The sequence below is a fragment of the Rutilus rutilus genome (assembly GCF_951802725.1).
Source record: "Rutilus rutilus genome assembly, chromosome: 1".
In the NCBI taxonomy this organism is placed as follows: Eukaryota; Metazoa; Chordata; class Actinopteri; order Cypriniformes; family Leuciscidae; genus Rutilus; species Rutilus rutilus.
The window spans coordinates 11,339,465-11,356,869 of record NC_140209.1 but is presented as its reverse complement, the minus strand read 5'-3'; the positions used below and the strand labels follow the sequence as shown (position 1 = coordinate 11,356,869).

Genomic DNA, 17,405 nt, shown 5'->3' with positions numbered 1-17,405 from the left:
GAACAGCAACAATTTCAGTACTAGACTGGAAGCTACTTCATTCTGAACAACGCAAGCTGAACTTTGAGGATGTCTGGGTTGATTTCTGGGTACTGTTGGACAACACCATGTATCTTTCCAGTCAAGAGAACTTGTTCCAGGTGCCTTAACATTTGCATTCCCTCCTGCTCAAATCTTTCTCTAAACTGCATGTCAGCAACATCCAGAACTTTGTAGAATTCAGTCCTGTAGTAGTCAGAAGGGGACACATGTGCAGGAGCACTACCTGTGAAGCGCTGAGGTGGGATACGGACTCGAGGAGAGGCAATTGGAGTGAGATGGAGTGTCTCGCACATCCTTGTTGCTTTTGTGTAAAAAGCCTGAAAACTCTCTGTGTTTCTCTTTTTGCTGAAACTTTCCTTAACACAGGCAACAGCTGAAAGCATACCATCTAGGGTCTGTGTTCTTCTCTGGAGGGACATATTCAAAACCTCCAACTCCCCTGTGATCTCCAAAGCACACACAAGACCAAGGACAACATTTCCCTGCTGAAATGTCTCATACAGCCCCTGTGCCTTTCTAGCTGCATCAGACTCACTCATTGCCATCTCAGCCAAAGCCTTGATAATGCACTCGTACTGGTTTAGCACACTGCGGATGGCACTAGTGCGGACCGTCCACCTTGTTGGACACAGAGGTCTTATAGTGTGACATGGACCCTCACCCTCCTCAGACCTTGCAATTCCCTTAAATATGTCCTTCAGTTTCCCTGACTGCCCAAACAACACTCCCAACTCATTGACCCATTCCAGAGAATTCCGGATAAATATTGAGGCAGTACAGGACCTCTGTGTAATTAGGTTAACACAGTGGGCAGCACAATGAACATAGGGAGCCAGAGGTTGTATTTTTCTTACAATGGCCTGTGCTCCATTGTATTTGCCAGCCATATTTGCGGCCCCATCATATGCTTGGCCACGCAACCCAGTGATAGGCAAGTTTAGGCGCTGCAAAACATCCATGACAACTTTTGCTAGATTTTCTCCTGTTGTCAAAGAAACCTCATAAAGACCAATCAATTCTTCACGAGGGACTAAATCCTTGTCAACATATCTCAAACACACTGCCTCTTGCTCTTTTCCAGACACGTCTCGTGTCCCCTCCATCATCACAGAGAACTGAAGGTGTGGAAGTGATCTGATGTTTTGAACTACTTCGCGTATGATCACGCTGCTGAACAAAGTCAGAATTTCATTTTGAACCATAGCTGAAGTATATACATCCTTTCTACCACCTGTCAACCACTTGGTTAGAGAGGGGTCATCCTCTGATTTGTACTTCAGAACCTGTTCAAAATTTCCCTCACCACATTCATGGCCCCTAAAAGGTAAGCCCTGCCTAGCCAACATCTGCACAGCACCAATGATTTTGAGAAGACATCCCCTTGCTTCCTCTTGCTGTTTCACACTCACACTAGATAGCTGAACCTGTACTGATCGATCTTCATAGATGTGCGTTGTCATGGCTGTCTTATGACTATCAGATCTCTCATGCACAGTAAATCGCTCAAGGGCTTTTTTCCAATTTTTAAACCCAGATGAAATTAATGCTGAATCAGCATTCTTGGCAAGAGGTGATGTCTCAGAGTTAAAGGCTTTGGAGCAGTAAAAGCACAATACACCCTCAACACCAGGACTGACATGGAGCCATGGAAATTTCTGGTACCACTGAGTTTGAAAACTCAGAGTATATTTGGGCAAGGACTGTTTAGAAATTAATTTTGGATCTGGTTGATTGGGCTTACTGAACTGATGGTGAGTAACAGCCACGTCTGAGTTCTCTGCTCCTCTCTCTACCATTTCATCTTCATCCTTATCCTCTCTGACCTCTTCCTCACTCTGTTCTTCTGGCCTGCCTGCTTCGTGCCTGCCTGCTTCGTGCCTGCCTGCTTCGGACCTGCCTGCTTTGGACCTGCCTGCTTCGTGCCGGCCTGCTTCGGACCTGCCTGCTTCGGACCTGCCTGCTTCGGACCTGCCTTTTCCTCCCTCTTCATCTCTGTCTTCTTCACTCCTGGCCACATCCTCACATACACCCTAATCAAAACGTTTGAAATGAAATTGTGAATTTGATATAAACACACCAGACACACGCGTGCACCTGGGATGGAAATAAGCACCAAACATTACACAAACACACACACATGGCCTCTCTTCCTTCATAGACCTCTTTCACAAACTGTAACATTCATTTCATTGCTCACCTGTGAACCTTCCTGTGCTCTATCTGAAACTGATGGCTCCAGCAACTTTCTCTCCTAAACAAGGGTGCAGTGGTAAAGTAATAGGGTCAAACAGTTACAGCTGTGGCACTAGCAAACCTCAGTGAATACTGAAAAGTAATATCATGAAATAAATGCAAACAATATCTAATGATAATGATAATGATGACTTACAGGATTTCTCTTGAAAAAGGTGTCAATCTTCTCCTGCCTCTTTCTTTTCTGCATATTAATGATACTGCGTGACAAAAAGACAGTGGTAAGCTTGATAGTGACATCGGTCTGACAGGACTGTGACTGAGACTTAAAAAAAAAAAAGTATCCACGGAAGTATTCAGCTAATCAACAAACAATGCTCAAAATATCAAAATCAATTGCACTGGCAATAAACCCATAAATACACTGTTTAATAGGGCTGGGTATTGACACAAATTTCACAATTCGATTCGATTTCGATTCACAAGCTTGCAATTAAAAAATGAAATGATTTGTATACTAACACTTAAATTACACTTATATTTATTTTTATAATAATAAAGTTATATGAAATATAAACATTTAAATGGTGGCTGTTATAAAAACTTGCCAGAATTATTCAAACATGCATTAAATATTGAAGAACATAAAAAAATTATAATATGTAATATGGTGCATATATTTAGCAAAATGCTCCTCTCTAGAGTTAATTCTTCTAGCTGACTAACGAGTTTATGGTCACTGGATATGTTTTTTTCTGAGGTAAATGTGACGTTACATGAAATTGTTTACAAGCTGTGTTACTGACGTCTTTCGATAAGTTGTTCTCTATCTTTTAACACACTTTCAGATGCTCATTCATGTTTATTTCGCGCTGTAACTGGTGTTATTAAGGCGGAAGAGAAGATCATGTGCGCTCAGCGCTGCTGCTTCTCTTGAGCTGAGGTGCGCCAGAGCGATCTCACACCACAGCGCTAAAACGGTAATTATGTTTTTGAATTTCGTGAGAAAATGGACGTAATTTGAAATCTGAGACTTTGTTTCATAGCAATAGTAACAAAGCACAAATATTACTGCGGTTTATTGGATGGGGTGTACGCCACAATGTTCCATTCACTCATCAACTGAAAACAGGATGAGTGATCGATTCTTGGGATTTAAGAATCGATATCGGTTTGTAAAAATGAGAATCGCTTAAAATCGAGAAATCAATATTTTTACCCAGCCCTACTGCTTAACAATGGCAATTTGTCCCTCTTTCTCGTCAATTCCCTGCCTTCTTCATCACAGTTACTTTATACATTGCATGCCACATACATAACTAAATTTAGCTAGCTGCTGAACAATATCCAAATTAGCATTAGTCTAAAAAACGAAATATAATACAGAAAGCACTCGACATGTCAACAAAACATAAAAAGAACATCTTCCCAAACACATATCAAGCTTATTTAAAAACCTCCAAAGCATAAACACTCATTCAAAGTACCTGGGAAATGGAGATGTAAATGGTAAATAACGATAAACATAAGTTCCCGCCTCCTCAGCACGAGCTGACGGATACATCTAACACACCAAGAGAGGCGGGACTGAAGGCAGAACAGCCAATCATCAGCCGGTCACACTCAAAGCCGGTGTCACATTTGAGAGGGAGGGGGAGAGGAGGCAGCCGCAGCGAGCGCTGACATAGAGCGCAGCGGCCAGAGAAACGGAGGAGCGACTGTAGTAAGGCGTTTGTGCAAAACTGCGGAAAAACTGCAGAAAAAGTGTGGGTGTTGAACCCTCTCGGGTGCGACGCCCCTGTGTATATATATATATATATATATATATATAAATGCAGAATCTGAATTAAAATGTGTTTGATTTAAGCCTACATTTCAAAATTTTGTGTCATAAAATTTCTTGTTTTTAAGCCTTTCGCACGTACGATCACACCGGTGTACTCATCATAGGCTGGTCCCTGGAGCGTATGATCACATCGGTGTGATTAGAACGGTCAGTGCATCACGTGATCAACTGCTAAATTCAAATGTTGAATTTAGCCAGAGACAGGGGCGCTCAGAGCTGTCATACTAGTGTTTTCAACCACATACTGTTTATTTGAGGTATTTTAGGTTTCAGACATATAAATTCACATAAGTACTAAAAAAACAATACATTTAGAGTTTGTAAAATACACACTGATGTCTATGGAAGAGGTAATAATAATCCTTTCCATTATAATTAGACACGTTTTATTCATATCAGATACACATTGTGTAAGTAACTTTAATGTTTACTCTATTCTTCTCCCAGTTCACCACCCACTTACGTTTAAGTATTTCGGGAGAAGTGGATGAATTCACGTGTTGTAACGTTAAATCCAACAGATCCGACGGCCGCGAGAGCACCACAAGTTTATCCTCCATCGCACTCTCCGGGCGTTCAAGCAACTGTAGCTTTCATCACTAAAACGGAAGACCCGCCTCTCCTTTCACTCGATTGGACAGTGGAAAAAAACACGATGACGTTGGACGCTTTTTCCGCTCGGAGTTGCTTTTTTTTCAACTTCAAAAACGCGAGGCACAGCAGGCGCATAAACAGCGCGCAGAACGCTCGCTGCCATAGGAAACCAATTGAAAATAGGCGCCTCTCACTGCAAAAAACGCGTCAGGTGTGATCGGCCCCTTAGGCCGTGTGTCCACCAAAGCATTTTTAGCCAGCTGAAAACGCTAGGCGCTCTGCTGAAAACGCCTAGCTGTGGGCGCTTGAGAGTGTTTTTTTTTTTTCAGTTGAGACGGTTGAGACACTTGCTTGTTATGATACGGAATATCCGCGAAAGTCTTACTAGTATCTCATTTCACACATATTTTGTTTCTGTGTTGATTCTATATTAAAATGTCAAGACAATGTAATGTATTTTCTCTGGCTCTTGTTTTAAATGATTTTGTTCCGTTATTATGCTTGTTGTTGTCATCTGTTGACGTTGTACAAGCAGAATCATGTGGCGGACGCGGTTGGTCGGTGTGGTATTAGTCCCGCCCCTCCTCCACTGTGATTGGTCGGTTGGGTAAAAAGTGACCAATCAGTGATGAGCGCAGCTTTTTACCCAAAGTTGAACATTCTTCAACTCTCGGCGACCTGTAAAAAACGCTGAGCGCTCGGCGCTTCAGCGTGAAAAAAACGCTCAGCGCCTCGCTACGCTCATGGCGTTTTAAAAACGCGGCGCTCCCATTGAAAACAATTGAAAAAACACGCCAGCCGCGTGAAAAAACGCATTGGTGGACACACGGCCTTAGGCCGCGTGTCCACCAAAGCGTTTTTAGCCAGCTGAAAACGCTAGGCGCTCTGCTAAAAACGCTCAGCTGTGGGCGCTTGAGAGCGTTTTGGCAGTGCAGCGTTTTTTCAGTTGAGACGGTTGAGACCGAGACACTTGCTTGTTATGATACGGAATATCCGCGAAAGTCTTACTAGTATCTCATTTCACACATATTTTGTTTCTGTGTTGATTCTATATTAAAATGTCAATACAATGTAATGTATTTTCTCTGGCTCTTGATTTTGTTTCGTTATTATGATTGTTGTTGCCATCTGTTGACGTTGTACAAGCAGAATCATGTGGCGGACGCGGTTGGTCGGTATGGTATTAGTCCCGCCCCTCCTCCACTGTGATTGGACGGTTGGGTAAAAAGTGACAGTGATGAGCGCTGCGTTTTACCAAAAGTTGAACATTCTTCAACTCTCGGCGACCAGTAAAAAACGCCGAACGCTCAGCGCTTCAGCGTAAAAAAGACGCTCAGCGCCTCGTTACGCTCATGGCGTTTTAAAAACGCGGCGCTCCCATTGAAAACAATTGAAAAAACACGCCAGCCGCGAGTAAAAACGCTTTGGTGGACACACGGCCTTACTGTGGCTGCGGTGTCGCCATGGAAACATTAAAGGGAACGTTCGCCTTGAAAAAACTCACTCTGGGGGTCGGGGGGGTCAGTTAGAATATTTTAAAGTTACGCGTGAAAGGGTTAAAGAAAAGATCGAAAATAAATATTTGTGTGTGCTGTAAAGTGGTTAGAAAAAAATGAAATCGGAATCGGCTAAAATGGGTATCGGCAGGTCAAACTCAATGAAAAATCGGAATCGGCCTAGAAAATTGTAATCGGTGCATCTCTACTTAAAACTTATTTCAGTGTATTTGTTGGTTACTACAAGTAGCCTATGATTATTTCTATTTATATGCTTTCAACTGTTTTTCTTACAATTATTTATATTTGGAAAAAATTACATTATTTTATTCTGTTTGTCCATGAGCATAAAAACAAACTCAGTAACTTTTATATTTTTAATTTTGGCAGATCAACTCACACTACAATTACATCATCAGTGAAGCTCCTCCCACTGTAATTCCCCAATAAATGCTGTAAATTCCCATCAGCTACAAGTGAAGACGAGCATCAGAGCATCAGGAAGAGCTGAAATCTGCAAAGACTGAGTTTATTAAAGAGGACAGTGAGAACATGAGTGATCCAGAACCCTGCAGAATGAAACACACTGAAGATCCTGAAGAACAAAGAGGTTGGTGTTTATTCTTCATTCATTCATTCATTCATGATGCTGAAGAACATTCATGTTAGAAACATTCAAGCACTTCATCACATTTAGATAAACAGTTCAATTATGAAATGGGTACAAAAGTTTCTGTTTTTTTAAACAAATGGAGGTAAAGGGAGGTTTTATATTGATTGTCAACATCAGGTACGACTAAATTTAAATATTTTAACTGTTTTATTTTACATTTATTTTATATATGGTTTATAATTTGTTACAGTGTTACCAGAATTTTGACCTTAATTTTGTGAATATTTTTACAAACATGTATAACAAATAATAATCATTCCAAAATGTAAAAATGTACAATCTACTCTGCTATACTGCAAACATTTGTGTTCTTTCACGCAGTGAAATTCACTTGATCTTGTGTCCCACTTTCACATGCGTCAAAACATGGGATTTGTGCCTATAATGTTTAAAAAATAATAACTGGAAGATCAGTGTACCTCATTCATGTAAATTTTCAGGGATGTTTAATTAATTTATAAAAAGACAAATTATTGTAATATTTTATTGCAGTTGTCTGTTATATCTGGGATATTTTTTTTATCTCCATTCACATATTTCCCTCTTTGAATTATTTTGATTATATTAGTTTTTCTTTCATGTCAGACCTGATGGAAGTGAAGGAGGAGAGTGAAGAACTGAGTGAAGTGAAGGAGGAGAGTGAAGAACTGAGTGAAGTGAAGGAGGAGAGTGAAGAACTGAGTGAAGTGAAGGAGGAGAGTGAGGAACTGAGTGAAGCGGAGGAGGAACATGTAAAACCTGGAGAAAAACCTGTGAGTCGCTCAAAGACTAAACAGACATTTATAAAGAAAAGAAAAGACAAGAAATCTTTCACCTGCACTCAGTGTGGAAAGAGATTCACACGCAAACACAGTCTTGATGTTCACATGAGAGTTCATACCGGAGAGAGGCCGTTCACATGCAATCAATGTGGGAATAGTTTCAGTCAATTAGCACACCTTAATGTTCACATGAGGATCCACACCGGAGAGAAGCCGTTCACATGCAATCAATGTGGGAATAGTTTCAGTCAATTAGCACACCTTAATGTTCACATAATGATCCACACCGGAGAGAAGCCGTACACATGTGATCAATGCGGGAAAACATTTCTCTGTGCATCACAACTGAAGAGACACCTGGCAGTTCATACAAAGGAGAAGCCACACTCATGTTCTGTGTGTGGAAAGAGTTTTTCACGGCTGCACACTTTACATGCACATCAGAAAATCCACACTGGTGTGAAAGAGTACATGTGCTTTGAGTGTGAGAAGACTTTTGCTACAGGGAGCGATTTAAAACTGCACCAGAGTATTCACACTGGAGAAAAGCCTTACAAGTGTTCACAGTGTGACAAGAGATTCAGTCAGTCAGCAAATCTGAAAAGACATGAGAGGATCCACACTGGAGAAAAACCTTATAAGTGTTCACACTGCGACAAGAGATTCAGTCATTCAGCAAATATGAAAACACATGAGAGGATCCACAGCAGAGAGAAGCCGCACACATGTGATCAGTGTGGAAAGAGTTTCTATTTTAAAAGTCACCTGAAGCGACACATGAAGATCCATGCAGTGGAGAAACCACATCACCGCAGTCTGAGATCATGGTAAGTAGTTCATCTTTATGTGCTGAGATACAAAAGCTGCTTTTCTTTCTGGTATGGCACAATTACAAACCGTTCTCGGCCCTGAACTCTCAGCACACTTGGCTGACCGTGCCGAACCGTGATGGTTGATTGTGTCTCACTGTTTGTTTCAGCCACTGATAAGCAGTTCTCTGTATTATTTTACAGTCCACCAGTGGCGGATTCAATTGCAATAGCCAAATCATAGTCTTCATAATATTTTACCACTAAAATATATAATTGTTCCTCTATTTTAGTAACAAATTAAGTGATATAAAGATGAGGAATGAACAAAAGTTTGATCAAGCAGAATAGGGGAACAATTATATATTTTAGTGGTAAAATGATGTCTAGAGAATTTTCATAACAAGAGTTGAAGGAGCAAGCAGCTATTGTTATGAATTGGAAGACTCAGTAGGATCCAATTGCAGCTTTTAATGAAGGAACGTCAAAACAGGCAAGGGTCAGGCAACAGCAAAACAGGGTGATCAGAGAACAGACACAGAGAGTAGTCAGGTCACAGGCAGAAGTTCAGGGCAGGCAGCAAGACAAGAGACAATAATCCAAGATCAATCCAAGTCAAGACAGGCTGCAAACAGACAGAAACGAGATAACAATCCGAGGTCAATAAACAGATCCGTAGAATAGGAGAAACCACTCAGTGATTACAGTCAGCAATGCTATATTTCGCACTGATCTTCTGTTTGAGTGTGGTTTATATGGAGTGTCTGAATGAGATGCAGGTGAGTGTGCAATCAGTCCCAGGTATGAAGCATTATGGGAATTGTAGTTTTGTGAAGTGATCAGTCTGGTGTGGAGTGCCCTCTGATGACTCTCAGAGGCACTCCAGCTGGTGATCGTTACAGCTATAATGGCTGTCTGTGCGATTTAGGGATTGAGATATGAGTAATATGATATTTTGTTTTTTTTGTGAAACAGCAGAGATAAGTGGGACTGAGAAAATCATGATAACATTAAGTTGAATCTGCAGACTAAACATTTAATAGAGGAATACTGTTTCAACCCAGTTTTAATGAAATTGATGGCATATAATACACATTCTATACTTTATGAAGAGTCCTGAAACACAGTGAGACAGAAGAGAGCAAACGCTGTAAGCAGCTGTGCTCTGAAGCTCTGACTTCAAAGAAATGTGATTCAAGTTAAACAGAAACATTGTGAAAACCTCTTAGAATATGTTGAGTGATTGGAAATTAATGTGCTGCCAATTATAATGATGAAGATTATGATTTGGTTATTGCGATTGAATCCGCCACTGGTGGACTGTTAAAGAATACAGAGAACTGCTTATCAGTGGCTCTGTTTACATTCCTGAATTGGGACACACTGCTTCAAGGGTGTGCAGTAAGTTGGAGCCGTTTGCAAGTTCATAGTGATCAAACTATAGGCAAAGAGAGTGTTTTAATTATGGTCAGCAGGGCATTTAGCCCGTTACTGTAAATGCCCACTCAGAAGGTGTAAAAGAAAGTTACTTGTATTAATGTGGGTTTGAAAGTAGAACATTGTTAAATGACGATATCAAAGTTTTCGTCTGAGAAAGAATAAGACTTAAACTTGGTTAATTTTTATTTTTATTTTTTATTTTAGTGATACATTTTAGTAACATATGTTCTTATTCATTGGTTATATATTTTATTAATAATTTAATTAAAAATAGAGTTTTTTTTTTTAGAACCGTGTGAAATGATATTAAATTATTTATTTATTTATTTATTTATTTCATTTTTGAAAATGTACAAATGCCTTTTTCTGTGATGGCCGTGTTTAGGTGCACGGGATAGAATATGCAGTTATGGCTATGGAAAGCCCCCACCATAAAAATTTAAACCCCGCATGGACAAAAAAATGCTGATTGAATCTTTTCATATAAATGAGATTTAAGACGACTAAGTAAAGTTTTTGAACAGACATTGTTTAATAACAATTATACTTTAGGTCACCGTTAGACAAAATCATAACAGTAATCTTCTAAAAGATAAATAGAAGATATGAATGAATTCAAACTTTAAAGATTTAATTTAAAGGTGAACTAAGTAACATTTTTACCTTAACTGAACAGCTTCGGAGGCATTGGAATGGTTATATTACTTGTTTCGGGTTGAATGGTGGTCGTTTCGCACCCCCCTGGTGCCCGTGAGCGGAAAATCCGCACTTGCAACTTTGAGACGGCGGGCCGCCGGCCGCCGCGTCAGGAAGTCCTCGCGTGATATCAGGTCTCGTGATGTAAACAATTGCTTTACGGCCAAAAGAAATCTGCTAAAATGCTGTCACTATTGCGCTCCCTCACGCTGTCCGAACCCGAATGAAGAAGACGTTTTAAAGAATGTCCCATCTGCTTTGATGTCGTTGATCTACTAGCCTCTGGTGTCTGAGAATCGCCAACGAGTTTTTACAACAGTGTTGTCAAATATCTATTCCGAAGCTGTGGGGGGAGCTCTAGAGAGAAACCTCTGAGCAAAAAGCGAGAATACAGCGAAGAAATCCCGAAACTACTGAATGCTGCTTTAAACAATCTTTCATTGGCCGGCGACAGAGACTGGGGCCTCCAGTAGGGATGGCCGATATATTATTACCTAGTGGACATGAAGCTGAGGCTTGAGTTTATCGATAATCAAGGAATTACCTCTAGAATCTGGAGCCCGTACACACAGATATATTTTCCTTGGTATTTCAGTTATTCTCAATGAATGCACAGTGTATGTGATTCATACGTAAACGCTAGTGTGAGGCGCACGACTGGCTGTCGCTTTGCTGAGAGCGCTAGTGTTTCTCACACACTTAAAGAGAGAGCGAGGGAGTCTTATAACACGCAGAATTGACGTGCTGCATGTAAACGATATTCATTGTTGTGTTTTCCTGTAAAAATAAGTTTATTTGGAATTGAATCAGCCTTTTTGAGCAAGCAGGAAATAATGTGCGAAAATAGACATGATTAATATTCATGAACCCAGCAGCTCATCAATCCTTAGTGTGGTCCATATTGTTATTAGAAATAATAATAATAATACATTTATTTTTTATAGCGCTTTTCATGACACTCAAAGACGCTTTACAGTTAATTGGTTTACATTGAAAGAAAAACTAAAACAGAAAACAAACAAGGTATATAGACAGGGTTACATGGATAACACAAGAAAATAGAAGAAAGAAAAAAACACATAGGACCAAGGACAAGCAGAAGCAAAGCAAGAGAGGAGGCGATGTAAGGGATGACGATGAAGAACTGGGAAAGTCTGTTAACAGGGAAAAGCAAGCTCAAAGAGGTGAGTTTTGAGGGCCTGTTTGAAGGATGTTAAGGTGCTTGACTGTTTGATGTGGTCGGGGAGGGCGTTCCAGAGGGTAGGTGCAGCAGCAGGGAAAGCTCTGTCTCCCCAGGTCCGGCGCTTAGTTCTGATGGTCTTGAGTGTGTCAGCACCAATGGACCTGAGGAGGCGGGCGTGAGTGTGGCGGGTTAGTAGGACGGAGAGGTATGGAGGGGCAAGGTTGTTAAGGGCTTTGTATGGGAGGAGAAGTATTTTGAAGTTGATCCTGTATTTGACTGGGAGCCAGTGGAGGTTATAGAGGACAGGGGTGATATGATCGCGGCGGCGGAATAATAAGAAGCAAATATAGCAGACAATCAGGACATGGAGGTGCTGGCGCGATCTCTTGCATTGCACGTGAACTGGAGCGCGTCTCATAAATTAACCGAAACTCAGCGTAGGCTATTAGGCTACTTGCATATCTGTATATATATATATATATATATATATATATATATATATATATATATATATATATATATATATATATATATATATATATATGTAAGAGTTCTTGCCTCACAGACATGAGAAATAAAAAGAAAGCTTGAAAGCTTTGTTCAGACACTTAACATTGCAATACAAAATATACCGTCACATCGCCTAGTCAGGCCAGTTAGATATTTTGCTGCATTCTCTTCAAAGGCAGTCTTTGCAGATATAACCATCTTCCTCACAGATGCCATTATCCTCTCCACAGCTCTTGTGGTACCATGATTTGCACTGACAACATCCCGATGTCAGTGAATAAAATTTAGAGTCAATGTTATTAGACGCTTAAGAAATGTAAAACCTGGTTGTGGTACAGTACAGACACATTCGATGACCGTGATGTCATCATCCTGCTCAGTTCAGTTCTTGTATAATAGTGTCAATGCAGGAAGATCAATAATATTGTTTAAAATTCAATTAAATGTTGCATTTAATGTCCCCAACTAAGCAACCCAGGAGTGTTACTCTACCACTGCCTTAACGTGTGATGTGAATGTATGTCGCGTTGTACAGTATGTTGAGACAGAGGCGTCCGAAGTTCAACTGATAGAATGCGCTGGTGCACGATACTACGACTTCAAAATGAGATCTGAGAGCTGCGAAGTCTTGTTTTGCTACTGTGAACGTCTGTGACCCTACCCGTATTTGGATATCTCCTTGTCTGCTGCCTGCCTACGTTACCTCTGCTTTGTTCTCTGACTCTGACTGTTTGCTGCCTGCCCTGATCTTCTGCCTGGTACTGTTATTACGATTTAGCCCTGTCTACACTGCTGTGTCTGCTGGTTTTGATTCTTGCCTGTTTCACTACTCTGCTCAATAAATTAAGCTGCAAATGGATCTCTCTGACTCAGATGAGTCACAACAGAAGACTTCGCCATCTCAAGATCCAGCAGCTATGTCAACCTTGAGCGCAGCCTTTACAGCCCAAGCAAGTCAAATCGCTGCCCATCATCATCAGTTGAGTTGTCTCACCTCTTTAACGGAGCAGCTGGTCAAAACAGATTGAGGGTTTCAAGGGTCGTCATCAGAGCAGTCACCCACGCAAACCACAGCCTGCTGTTGCCCATCCTGCAGTAATCTCACCTACCGGGGGTCTGTGTCTCGCGCTTCCAGAAAAGTTTGACGGAGATCCTGGCAAATGTAAAGGGTTCATTCTCCAATGCTCTTTATTCATTGCTCAACAACCAACGCTGTATTCCACCGAAGCTAGTAAGATCGCTTTTGTCTTTTCGTTTCTCACTGGGAAGGGCATTGGATTGGATAACAGCAGTGTGGAGGGATGATGGAAGTGCATTTCTGTCATTCGATGTGTTCCTCCAATGCTTCCATGAGGTCTTTGAACATTCCAAGTAAGGGAAGAGTGCGGGTGATCGCCTGCTTGAACTCACGCAGGGCAAATTAACTGCGGCTGAATATGCTCTTACTTTTCGCACCCTTGCTGCGCAGACTTCCTGGAATAACGACACACTTCCGAAAGGGCTTGAATCATGAAGTGCAGTCCAAGTTAGCCTGTCGTGATGAAGGTAGAGACCTCGACTAATTTATAAACCTCACCATTCAAATAGACAATCTCATACGATCTCGCCGAGCGAGCCACCGTACTGTTTCTGCTCCCCGCAACGTCCAAATTCCCCGAGCCCTGAGCCCCAATCCCCGTTCGCGCTGAAGAGCCCGAGCCCATGCTGATCAACACTTACCATCTGTCCGCGGAGGAGAGAGAACGAAGGATCTTTCATCACCTGTGTTTGTACTGCGGCGAGGCCGGTCATCTTCGTATTGCCTGTCCATCCAGACCACGACCAACAGCATCTCGACCGGTGAGTCTAAATGTCGATGCATTAAACCCCCTCTCTTGTATATCCCTGCCCGTTGTGATCACGGCCAATGGCCGGCAGATTACCACCAGTGATATAATGGACTCCGGAGCTGCCGGGAATTTCATATCTGCAGACTTTTCTCAATAACATAACATAACATTCAATCCGTTGCCCCTCTTCTCTCACAGTCAAAGCCATCGATGGACGGCCACTAGGTTCAGGTCAAGTGTCTCACATAACCCAGGAACTCCATCTACAAACTGGGGCACTCCACAGTGAGATTATACAATGTTACGTCTATGTAACGTTGCAACCTGTGTGTGTATCCTGCCATTTTGTATCGCTTGTGTGATATTTGTAAGTAAACACTTTGTATTGGAGCCTTCTGCCTTCCTCGTCTTCTTCTGCCTGCATGCACCCTGACACATTTTAATCGTCCACAAACAAAAATCGTGATATCGCACACCCCTAACGTAACTGACACGGTTTGTTTTTGTTAGGGCTTCCAGTATGCAGTCTTTGCGGCTGCGTTGTTAATTTGAAAAATAGTGGGAAAAGAATGTTGATGAAAACATTAGTATGTCCTTTAGAATTTTAATATAGTTCGAATTTTGGTAATATTTAACAAAGATTTGAATTTAGCTTTTCAGACATTTTGACTGGGTTGAGTGAAACATGGAGGACACAGATAATGCTAATAAAGATGAACTAGTTTTAAACTAGCTAAAGATTTGTTCATGCTCGACTGTGAACGTGAAATTTATGGAATAAATTTATAAATGGAAGTCAATGGAAGAAAAAGTCTAGTGTGACCAGAATTTAATAAATTAAGAAGTTTAGTCAAATAGATTAAATGGCAATCTAAAAGTTGGTGCCATAATTATAGCAGTATTCTCTATTGTTTAATGTTAATATTGCATTAGGTCATTGTTTCATTGTTCAATTAAAATTGTAGTTCTCACTACAGAAATATGGGATATGTGCCTATAATGTTCAATAACTGGAAGATTTACTAAAAATTACTTTTTTATCCATTTCATTTCAGACCTGATGGAAGTGAAGGAGGAAAGTGAAGAACTGAGTGAAGTGGAGGAGGAACATGTTAAACCTGGGAAAAAACCTTTGAGTCGCTCAAAGACTAAAAAGACATCTTTAAAGAAAGGAGACAAGAAATCTTTCACCTGCACTCATTGTGGATAGAGTTTCGTAAATAAACAAAGTCTTGTGATTCACATGAGAATCCACACCGGAGAGAAGCCGTTCACATGCACTCAGTGTGGGAAGAGTTTCACACACAGAGAAAATCTTAAAGGACAAGTTTGGTATTTTACATTTAAAGCCCTGTGTACAGATCGTTTCTGATGAAATAGAACGGTTAAGATTAAAATTTGGACACATGCTGCTGTCCCGAGAATTTTAGGTTTCTTTCGCTTTCCCCCCCCACCTACAGAATGGCTGCATATGTGCACTGGAACAATCCTTCCTAAAACGCATTAAACTTTCGTTTACAAAAACCACAAAGGGTGTTCACTGATATGCTCACACAAAAATCGCTGCAAAAGATGCTTTCCAACAGGTGTTTTACCATTCGTTGTAAAACTGTGGACCTATTTTTCCAAACGCCTCACACCCGTACATTCTTCCGTTGAGAGCTTGAATAATAGACACTTCAGCCCAGTTGGTGGCGGAGTAATACCGTACCTCACAGCACATCCAAAACAAGTCAATGGACATCCAATACAAGTCAATGGAGTTGGACAAAAACTACGATAAAACCTGTTGGAAAGCATCTTTTGCAGCGATTTTTGTGTGAGCATTTCAGTGAACACCCCTGACCACTCGATATGACTATTGAACTCATCAGTGATCTTGACTTTAGGCTTAACTTTTCATTTCATGTTTGTTTCTCATTTGAAATATCACTTGATTTAATGTTTCTTTTAGATCTGATGGACATGAATGAGAAAGGAAAAACAGAAGCTAAAAATGCTGTCTGTAAATCAAGTCTGAAGATTCTCATGAGAGTTCACACTGGGAAGAAGCGGCTCAGGCTTTCGCTCTAAAATCACTTCTGCTTCTCATTCTGAAGAAAGACCATTGCTGGAAGTCCTTTACTACAGAAGAAGATGAACTGAAAGAGTGCCAGAAAATTCACGTTGGGAAAAAACATTTCAAGGCTAAGTTCAGGGAGCCGAAGAAGAGGCCATAACACTTTTGAGAGAGACATAAATCGGATATTAATTTAACTAATTCTTCATTTAAAAAAAAAAAATTCATCAGAACATCTAGTTTCTCTTCAACTTCTACTCTTCCATGCAAATGCAAGATATACTTTCATGTATCTTTGAAACTGGACACTTTCCTTCTCTTCTTCTCTTGAGATGCTTTGGCTCAGTCAGTAAAGAGAGAGATCTGTCTCATTTGCTTTCACTTTTACTTAATGTTTGTATTTACTTCATGTAATTATTGATTAAACTCTTTACTCATTTTATCAACATCTCATTGTTATTGTCCATTTTTATTTTATGCTCATTCTGCTTGAATCAGGAATAATTTTAGTTCTGAAAGCCATGAAATATTATTTGCTTTTAGATCTCTCCATGTTGTTAATTTCTCATTAGAAAATTTAAATGCCTAATAAATTTCACTGCACACATGACTGACACTGAACGAGATTCCTGTGTCTACATTATTAACAGTTTCACCTTGATATCCAGCATCATATATACATTTCAAAGAGTGTGTTCTAGTGAGTTTGATGTTTAAACAACACACAGTATTCACAAAATAAACTGAAATGATTTCTGTCTATATCTCAACACTGCTTTACACAACCAGCGGAAAGAGAGCAGCTGGAATACAGAGAAGTGGTGTGTAATCCTTGTTTTTTTGTCTGTGATTATGATGATGTTTATAGATATTTTGTCATTGTGAACAGTATTTGGCGAATTTTTGATCATCTATCATTGCAAACATGAGCCACAAATCACGAGATGGCAGTGATGTCATACAACTCTTACCGGATACCGGGCCAGAAAAGAAAATTAGATGAACTTGGCCAAAAACTGATAAATTAATTAAATTGTATTAATATAACACTATCATTGTGTTGAGCTAATAGGCTGATACTTTTGACTAATTTCATGAAAATAAAGTTTATAATCAATTAATTAATATGTATTTAAGCCACAAAGATGAGGTGATCAAGATCGCATGTATTTCCTTTAGCATATACAGCGGGGGAAATAAGTATTGAACACGTCATCATTTTTTTCAGTAAATATATTTCCAAAGGTGCTATTGACATGAAATTTTCACTAGAT

At 40.3% G+C, this 17,405-nt stretch overlaps 1 protein-coding gene across 2 annotated transcripts in view; it reads left to right on the top strand.

Moving 5' to 3' along the window:
* The window catches only part of LOC311287453 (uncharacterized protein), a 61,523-nt gene extending 45,286 nt beyond the window's left edge, over nucleotides 1-16,237 (top strand). Inside the window, exons 2-3 of one of the 2 annotated variants that reach the window (XR_014626747.1) lie at nucleotides 6,562-6,781; nucleotides 15,128-16,237. Coding sequence is in view for 1 of the 2 variants with exons in the window: in XM_084404322.1 (XP_084260448.1) it covers nucleotides 15,128-15,155 (28 nt within the window). In the remaining variant the exon portion in view is untranslated. The remainder of the gene's footprint in view (nucleotides 1-6,561; nucleotides 6,782-15,127) is intronic. The other variant, XM_084404322.1, reaches the window with a different exon arrangement.
* The last annotated feature ends 1,168 nt before the right edge of the window (nucleotides 16,238-17,405 follow it).